General features: G+C 34.8%; 1 protein-coding gene across 1 annotated transcript; it reads left to right on the top strand.

Annotated features, from left to right (window-relative positions):
* The first annotated feature begins 305 nt into the window (after positions 1-305).
* Positions 306-6,573, top strand: LOC112464729 (cytochrome P450 4C1-like). The gene is made up of 4 exons (XM_025031885.1): positions 306-345; positions 2,980-3,089; positions 3,310-3,400; positions 6,268-6,573. The coding sequence occupies exons 1-4, from the start codon at positions 306-308 to the stop codon at positions 6,468-6,470; spliced, it is 444 nt and encodes a 147-aa protein (XP_024887653.1). The 3' UTR covers positions 6,471-6,573.
* The last annotated feature ends 3,546 nt before the right edge of the window (positions 6,574-10,119 follow it).

Below are 10,119 nucleotides of genomic sequence, written 5' to 3'. Positions count from 1 at the left end.
TAATTCTAAGCAAAACCGCGCAAATGTGACAACTTACCCCATACCCAGGGTTAGTTGTCACATGACTCTGGATTGATTGTCATATATCTTTTATGTAGAGAAAACATACAACAAATAGTTCTTGTTTTAATATTTTATTAAAATTAGTGCCAGTTTTTGGTAAATTTAACTTAATAATATATTGCAGCATGAATTAAACAAAAAATTAAAAATTTTCATTATAAATTTTGTAATATAATTCTCATAAACTTAGAGTAAATGATTAATTTCGAGAATTAACTTCAGGTATTAAATTATCTAAGGAAATGGAGGCAAATACTCTTGATGAGAAAAGAGAAATGGAAGGTAAACCATATAAAGAATTAATAGGTAGCTTCCTGTACTTAGCAAATACGACAAGACCTGACATTTCATTTACAGTTGGAGCGTTAAGTAGATACAATCTAAATCCTGGACTATAACATTGAAAATGCGCGAAACATGTCATCCGTTATTTGAAACAAACTGCTGATTATAAAATATTGTACCGAAAAACAGAGAAACCGTTACAAACGTATATCGATGCGGATTGGGCCGGTGATCAAGATGACCGCAAATCTTGTTCAGGAAACATACATGTATTAACTGGAGGACCAATAAGCTGGTTTTCTAAGAACTTTCAAACATCAGTTGCACTTTCAACTATGGAAGCCGAATATGTCCGAAGCAACGAAAAAAAACTATACATTTACGTAGATTAATCAAAGAGATGTATGAAGATCAGTATGTACACGATCCAACGGATATATTATGCGATAATCAAAGCGCAATTGTACTGAGTAACGAGAATATGCTTCACCAAAAGAGCAAACATATATTGAAATAAGATGTCATTTTTCTAGAGATGCTCAAAGCAAAGGTTTATAATTAATGTCAAATTTATTTTATCGGATAAAAAAATGGCAGATATTTTAACAAAACCTTCGGTGAAGGATAAACATTTAAATTGTGTTCGTTTATTAAATCTTATGTTCAGTTAAAAACACACGTATATATGTTATAGTCAAAGCCCGAAACGCAGGCATTCCTAGGATTGACTAGTTAATTCTGGGGAACGACCAAGCGTCTTGGTCAAAGCCCGAAATAAGTTTTGCGTTTCGGCTTTTGACTAGTCCTAGGAATAACTAATACGGCTAGTCAAAGTTAGAAACTAAGGAAAAATCACTTCGGACTTTAACTAGTCAATCCTAGGAATAACTAATACGGTTAGTCAAAGTTATAGAAACTAAAGAAAAATCACTTCAGACTTTGACCAGTCAATCCTAGGTGTGGCCCAATTCGGACTGTGTGACTGTTAACAAATAAAATTAAGATTTTTTTTACTAAATTAAGTTCTTATTGTTAACATAATGCAGCTTTTTTTCTCCTTAAGTTTAAAAATGTAGCTTTGGTAAAATATTGGTTTAAAGCGCTTGAAACCAATATTTTATCAAAGCTACATTTTTAAACTTAAGGAGAAAAAAACTATGTACAAGAGTAAAAAAGTAAATAAAAAGCTACATTATGTTAACAATAAAAACTTAATTTAGTAAAAAAAATCTTGATTTTATTTGTTAACAGTCACACAGTCCGAATTAAGCTACACCTAGGATTGACTGGTCAAAGTCCAAAGTGATTTTTTTTTAGTTTCTAACTTTGACTAGCCGTATTCGTTATTCCTAGGATTGACTAGTCAAAAGCCGAAACGCAAAACTTATTTCGGGCTTTGACCAAGACGCTTTGGTCGTTCCCCAGGATTGACTATAGTCAATCCTAGGAATGCCTGCGTTTCGGACTTTGACTATAACATATATACATATATCAATACACATAAAATGCCCGTTTTAGACTGGAGGATGATCCTACTCGCGGTTCATCCTAGTGAGTAGTGTAAACGGATAAAAATCGTTGATTATTCATGATTTTTACCCGTCTACACTACTCACACTCACTAGAATGAGCCGCGAGTAGGATCATCCTCCAGTCTAGAACGAGCATAAGAGAAGAAGCTTGTGCGGTAGAGCAGAAACAATACAGCGCTATCGTAGCGGTCGATAAAACAACTTAGCGGGTACATGAAAATAACTAAACATGTATAATATTACATATTATGATATCTCTACACTCCCGGCCTCTATCGGAATAATATATATATGGCCTCTGCCGCGTTTTTGAGTTACCGGATACATTGTAATAAACACTGAGGTATAATCCAAACGGGCTGTCTTTAATAATCTTCCCTGCCCAAGAAGCTAAGAAAACCGATAACATTGATTTTCTGATTATTGAAGTTGTTTGAGGAACAGTACACAGTAAAAAATCGTGTGTACATATAGCGGTCCATACATTAAATTTTTTTTGTGTTACCAAGATTTAATTATTATTTTAATGTAAAATTAACATACAACAGTTATGTTATTATTTTCTTAATATTTTCATGTGTTACATTTATGTCAAAGTAACACTTTATATATGTCATTTAGAAATAAAATATTATTTTGAGTTCTTGTAACACAATTATTTTAAAAAATCAACATGTCTTAAATGTCTTATGTGTTATTTTAACATATAAAGAAAAGTTAAAGTAAATTTTTAAATAATCGTAAACTAAAATTAAATGTTTCTATTACACGCAGTTCAAGTAAAATCTGTAAAATAATTAATATCATGTGTTAATATAACTTGAAAAATAAAGTCAAAAGAACACATATAAATGTAAAGTATAATGTCAATTAATTAACATTTCTAATTTGTCAACAAGTAGCACACGATGAATGATCATTTTAACTTAAAATTTAGAGTGGATTTTCTGGAACATGTAAAAAATGTTAAAATTACGTATTATTTTTTACTGTGTAAAATACATTAAATATATTGATAAAATTAATTGTATATTTTTCGAGAAATATTTATAATATTTTTGTGGATTTACATAATAATTATATACATATGTTTTTTTAGAAAAACTATGGGAGCAGCTGGTTACTTTAGCTGACCAGTACTATCCCATTTTAAAATTCTGGGAATTTATTCTTCCCGTAGTATCCATCCGTCATCCGGATGATTTAGAGGTAATAAAATATAAAAACAATTTAATCTTTTATTTTTTGGGATTGATAAATTAACGATAAGATGCTTATTTCTTTACGTTCTTTTTTTGCAAAAATATTTGTTTTTGTCAAAAATCTGAAATGACTTAATATTCGAAATACTTTTAAAATTATTTAATTAATTATTTATTTAAATGGCGTCTGAATTAAATAACGTTTAACTTATCTTCTGTAATTTTAGATAATATTAAGCAGTACGAAACACATCCAAAAGAGTTTTCTTTATGATAGTTTACTTCCTTGGCTCGGTACTGGTCTTCTCACTAGTGGAGGTAACATAATAATATTTTTTTCATATTTAAAAAAGGCATGAAAGTTGATACTCGAATTTATCAAAGTTTATTGGTTTCGCTTTTCCTTGATGCCGATTTTGGTTCTCTCGGTGCGCTTACTTTATAAGTAGCTGTCATCGTATATTTTGACAGTTGTGTGTAATGATAAAGCTAAATAGCGCGCGCGAAGCGCGCGTTTGTGATGTCTAGTAACATATAAATAATGGTATATGTTATATTGACTTTTGTTTTGGTTCTTTATTAAACTTTGTTTTAAGTTCCAATTTCATTGATAACAAAAAAATCTCTGCAATTAAATTTAAAAAGTATAGGAGAGAAAGGAGTAATACCGATCAGCGAACAATACCGGTTAGCTAATTATCTTGAAAATGTGATAAAGAAATTGGTTGAAAAATTTTTTGGTAATACTTAAGGAGAGCTCCCTCTTCACCGATTTCGCTGAATTTAGGCTTAATCGACGCGTTTTTGCACAAAACGAACGAATCTGACGGAAAAAAGTCCCGCTCTGCCCCGCGAAGCGAGATATTAACTGTTAAAGTTGACGACTATCAGGTTATGAAACAGCTGTCATACCGACGAATCATATTACTGTGTTTTGTTAATCTCAACGATTAATATCTGTAACAGAAATAATTTGTTAAAGCAGAGAATAGTTGGTATGTGAAAATTACACATAAATATGTACTTTTTATATATCAACTATTCTCTGCTTTAACAAATTATTTCTGTTACAGACATTAAGCGTTTCAGTTAACGAAACAGAAATAATTTGTTAAAACAGAGAATAGTTGGTATATGAAAAGTACACATAAATATGTACTTTTCATATATCAACTATTCTCTGCTATAACAAATTATTTCTGTTACAAATATTAAGAAGATCCTAAAGCCGTCTGTAATACCGGTTTCTTTCTTAGCACTAATCTTTTAATTGGCTTTATAGAAATAAAAAATTCTTGTCTAGAATTAAAGTACGCATCACAAAATCTAGGTCATGGTGGTCGAATTTATATCAAAAACGAAAAAAAATTAATATTTTTTGTTATACGTGACAACAATATTTGCTTTGTACAAAAATTTCACAATAAAATATCCACAAAATTAGACCGGCATGATCTAGGGACAACATGTAAGAACAATATTGTGCAATTGAAACTAAGAATAAAAGCTTACAAAAAAAGATCAATTGTAATAAATGCAATATAACCTATAATCATGTCTATCCTTGTCTATCATCATTGTCTATACAAGAACAGATATAGAATTCGGTCGGTAATACAGACTTTAGGATCTCTTTAACAGTTAACATCTTGCTTCGCGGGGCAGAGCGGGACTTTTTTCTGCCAGATTCGTTCGTTTTATGCAAAAACGCGTCGATTAAGCCTAAATTCAGCGAAATCGGTGAGGAGGGAGCTCTCCTTAAGTATTACCAATTTTTTTGCCATTTCTCCATTTCCTAACAAACTCATATTAAAAGCACACATTAATAAACAGATAGCCAAAGACCCGGATTAAGGCAAAACCAGCATTTTCGTAATTTGATTACCTCAACAGACTTTGTCCCTAGATTTGAGTCCGGACTATATATTTTACAATTAAAACCCGAAATCCGTCAAAACCCGAATTTACTGGTAAATTCTAGTTTTAACTAAGCCCTTTCGGTAATTCGCGTTCTAACTAAAAGAATTTAGTTAAAACTAGAATTGACCGAATGCTTTAGTTAGTACATTCGCGTTTTAACTGAAATAATTCAGTTAAAACTAGAATTAACTGACCGCTTTAGTACATTTGCGTTTTAACTAATATAATTTAGTTAAAACTAGAATTGATTGATTGCTCTTAGTGAATTCGCGTTCTAACGTGTCGCCGCGGCGCCAGCGCGCTTGTCAATTGTCTAATGTGCAGTCGTGCAAGTCAGTACAGTTGTGGACGGTGCTGATTGTCCACAACGCGATGTGTGCATTTGAGAAACGTTCACGACGCGTTGTGGACGGTGCTGATCATCCACAACGCAATGTGTGCATTTGAGAAACGTCCACGACGCGTTCTGTATAACTTGCATGTACTTTCAGTTATAAAGCGAGGTCCACGCTGTCTACCGGCGGAGGTGGGTGCGGGAGGGGGGGCCAAAGGCGTGTGTGTGTGTGTGTGTGTGTGTGTGTGTGTGTGTGAGTGACGCGCTTTAAAAGTATTTAAGTGTTTAAAACGCGTCAACTAACCTATGTAACTTAGTGACGCGCTTTAAACAGTTAAATACTTTTATAGCGCGTCACTAACCTACATGGGTTAGTTGACGCGGTTTAAACACTTAAATATATACTTTTAAAGCGCGTCTCACACACACACACACACATACACACACACGCGCGCGCGCGCGCGGGGTGCAAGAGGGAGCCTTTGGCCCCTCTCCCGCACCCACCTCCGCCGGTAGGCAGCGTGGACCTCGCTTTATAACTTAAAGTACATGCAAGTTATACAGAACGCGTCGTGGACGTTTCTCAAATGCACACATCGCGTTGTGAACGTTTTTTTTGCTCACTGAGCGATTTCGGTGTTTGGGCATAACACATGTATGTATAGCATTGCCGATTAAGGGATTTCGCGTTTTGACTGTAAGAGAAACACGTTAGACCGCGAATTTACTAAAGCAGTCGGTTAATTCTAGTTTTAACTAAATTTTTTTAGTTAGAACGCGAATTACCGAAAGGGCTTAGTTAAAACTAGAATTTACCAGTAAATTCGGGTTTTGACGGATTTCGGGTTTTAACTGTAACATATATATCGCACCGCAATATTTGTTTCACATCGTTATCTCACAATTATACATTAAGTTGTTTATGTTTCAGGCGCCAAGTGGCATTTACGACGGAAAATATTAACCCCTACATTTCATTTTAATATATTGCAGCAGTTTGTTGAGATTTTGATCGAGGAAGGCGATAGTATGACCAAATCTTTGAAAAATACAGAAGGGACAGTTGTACAAGATTTAGTATCATTTTTTAGTGAACATACGCTAAATGCAATATGTGGTATGATGCGTTCATAATTGTACATTTTAACAGTATATGTTGTTCTTATTGACAAATAACATTAGACCAAGATCTAATTTTTTTATTATAAATATTGATATCACAATATTATATCTACTGCAAATTGATATCTCGGAAAAAAAATCTTTTATAATGTCTTATATGCTTACATAAGAAGCAATCTTATATGCTTATATATGAATTTTGGCCTGACAAGAAGTTATATGGTCATATATGATTATATAAGATTATATAAGGACATATAAGAAATATCTTTTATAATGTCTTATATCCTCATATAAGAAGCAATCTTATATGCTCATATATAAATTTTGGCCTGATAAGATTTTATATGGTTATATATGATTATATAAGATTATATATAAGGACATATATTTAAATAAGTTTCAGAAAATTGTTATATATTTCAAAATGTTATTTTTTAAGTGTGCTACTTTATTATAAGAGTGGACTTCACAATACAACTGATTCAAAAATTGTACTGCTCCATAGCGCGAGACAGTGCCGTGTCTTTTAATACCGTTCTTATAACACCGTTTGTCAAATTTTAAATACGGAGAAACAGTGTAGGAATTTGCTATCACAGAAAGCCGATTTCAGACTTCCGTGTGTCGATCTACTTCCGACGTGTACGATGAGAAGAATCGAGAATTGATTACGCACTCGAATACTGATGAGAATATTGCTTTTTATTGCGAGCCACGCGTAACAGCTACTATATATCTTTTTCAACTCTAACGGTCTCTCATCAGTTCTGCCAACCTCGCGAGAGCGCAAAACGATTGGGGAGGGGAGACAGAGGTACCGCTCTCTACACACTCCCCCCCCGAGTGTTAACAAAATAACTTTTTGTATTTTTAAACAATATTGGACTTGACGAATGAGCCTACGCATTTGGCCTCGTGTTCTTGCACGAGATTGGCAAAAATACCTTAACTTGTAATACATATGTACGCTTGAGCGTAATTTGAGCCAACTTACGACTAATGATATCACATAAGAGGTATAACATCATCTTTTCAGTCTTACAATTAAATCACTTTGGTTTAGTTGTCGGCGCAAACGTGACTATCTTACGGGAGTAGGTCTTAAGTGCGGGTGGATTTGAACTTACATTTTGATCGTGTACGCGCGGTTTTTGGAGGGCGCCGGAGGGCGACGGACACGCTTTTTGGGTTTCCGTTGATGTCAATATTGAACACACGCTCCGAGACGCGTTGCAATATTTTGTGAGGGCCGGTATATGGTCGCTCCAAAGCCTTCTTAGCCATGTTACGTAAAAACAAGTGAGTGCAATTATATAAATCCTTGAAATAAAAGGCGCGTTTTTTATGTTTGTGCGCGACGGGAACAGGCCGGACCTGGCGCATATATTCGCGGAATTTTTTGAGAAAGTAATTAGGGTTTGGTGTGCAATCGTCGGGGAGAAAGAATTCCCCAGGAAGTCGTAGCGTTGTCCCGAATATGAATTCGACTGGTGACGCATTTGTGTCGGCACGGACGTGCGCCCGAAGTCCTAATAGGATAGTGGACAAAGTACGGGTTCAGCACGAATCGGCGTGGCACATGATTGCGGCATTAAGCACCCGGTGCCAACGTTCAATTATGCCGTTTGACACCGGGTGGTAGGCGGTCGTGCGAATTCGCTCGTAACCGATTAATGAAAGCAACTCCGCAAACAGGCGGGATTCAAACTGGGCTCCCTGGTCCATAGTAAGTAACCGGGGGGTTCCGTAACGGGAAATCCATACATCGTAAAAAGCTTTTGCGAACCCACACAGCAAAACTTGTTTCAGAAAGCTTTCCGAAAGATAACTTGAAAATTAATATTGAAATGTATAATTGAAATCATTCAGAAATATTTCTGAAACGTTTTATGAAAATCATATATCACTGAAAGCTTTCCAAAAGATAACTTGGCAATTAATATTAAAATGTAACATTAAAATCATTCAGAAGTATTTCTGAAACGTTTCATCGAAATCATTTATGACCCTTTTCACTGAAATATTTCTGAAATATTACGAAACATTTTAGAAAAATATTTCGCACGTAATGTCTAAAATACATATCATTGAAAGCTTTCCGAAAGATAACTCGGACAATAATATTGAAACGTAACATTGAAATTATTCAGAAGTATTTCTGAAACGTTTCATCGAAATCATTTATAACCCTTTTCACTGAAATATTACGAAGCATTTCAGAGAAATATGCAACGACGCCGCTAGGCGGCGCATAATAGTAAGACTAACTCGCAAGTAAATTTCAGTTGGGATCTAATATAAGCAGGCCTTCGGCGAAGCAAAATCATGACTATGATCAAGAATATGTTTTACGAAGGACAGGAAATTGTTCCGGATGATCCTATACAGGGTGATCCGAAACAATTTGATATGAGAAAAAGTATCTGAAATATTTCCCGTATATTTTTGAAACATTTTAAAGATATTTTCGAAGCATTTCAGAGATATTTCTGAAGCATTTCAGAGATATTTATTAGGCATTTCAGAGGTATTTCTTAAGCATTTCAGAAATATTTCTAAAGCATTTCAGAATTATTTCAGAAATATTTCTGAGATTTCAGAAACATTTCTGAAATCTCAGCTTGGCGGACATTTTAGCTTTCTGAAATATATCTGAAACATGTCTAAAATGTTTTTTTGAAAGGTTTCATATTTCATTGACAGTTTTTTGAAAGCTTTCTGAAATATTTCGATGCTGTGTGGGAAGGTTTGCGCGGAGATATCTTTAAAAGGGATTGCCTCGGCCCAACGCAAAAATCTGTCGATCATAGTGAGACAATAAAAGTAAAAGCCTCGTCTACAATAGACGCACAGGCTATGTCGTATGTCGCATGAGAATGTCGCAAGAGTACTGTTTCCGGACGCAAGGCTGTCGCAGTCGCAAGAGCCTTTGTCGCACGGAGTTGAGCCAACTTCAACTTTCTGCGACTGCGACTGTGTCGCATGAGATCGGCCAATCACAGCACAGTACGTTGACGCTAAAAGTGTTTTGACGATTTTATTAATTGCTAGCTGATGTTGCTGTATTTTTTTATTTTTGTTGGTTTTAATCATCATTAAAAATGAATAAAATAGAATTTGAGGAGCATCTCATTAATAGAGAGATAATAGCCTTTGTCCGGTCAAACCTCTTATTGTGGCAGAAGCGTGTGAAAATTGACAAGAAGAACAAGGACACAATCAGTCAAGCATTTTCGCAGATTGGCTCTCTATTATCAGAGCCACTGACAGGTGAGGAAATATTTCTTAAGAATCATATATTGCTAGACCCTACCCAGCAAACGCAAAAGAATTAAAAGATATTAAAATTTTTTAATACCTTTGAATCCCTTTTTTGGCGGAATTAGATGGGATTCGAAATGAGATGGTCCAATCTCATGGAATCCAAAAAAGAAATTTTAAATTCCATTCAATCCTATGGAATCCGTAAAGGTTATGGAATTACAAGGCATTAGATGGTTTAGGAAACGTCTCGCGCCTTCGTTGGGCGACCAAGCGCCGTTGTTCGTCGGTGAGCTTTTGTGTATGTCTATGGGCATTACACGCACTACTGCCGATGGGCAATTAGCCCGAAAATGAGATTTGTAAGATCTGTCAGGCACCGTAGGGGGTCCCTTTA

The sequence above is a fragment of the Temnothorax curvispinosus genome, unplaced genomic scaffold (assembly GCF_003070985.1).
Source record: "Temnothorax curvispinosus isolate PA1 unplaced genomic scaffold, ASM307098v1 QBEX01014504.1, whole genome shotgun sequence".
In the NCBI taxonomy this organism is placed as follows: Eukaryota; Metazoa; Arthropoda; class Insecta; order Hymenoptera; family Formicidae; genus Temnothorax; species Temnothorax curvispinosus.
The sequence above is the reverse complement of the archived record's forward strand: the minus strand, read 5'-3'. Positions and strand labels throughout refer to the sequence as shown.

Bases quoted from the DNA above. Each gene is read 5' to 3' on its own strand.
- LOC112464729 (XM_025031885.1), top strand. From the start codon at position 306: ATGGAGGCAAATACTCTTGATGAGAAAAGAGAAATGGAAG. The intron at 346-2,979 runs GTAAACCATATA...ATGTTTTTTTAG, and splicing joins TGAGAAAAGAGAAATGGAAG to AAAAACTATGGGAGCAGCTG. The intron at 3,090-3,309 runs GTAATAAAATAT...CTGTAATTTTAG, and splicing joins GTCATCCGGATGATTTAGAG to ATAATATTAAGCAGTACGAA.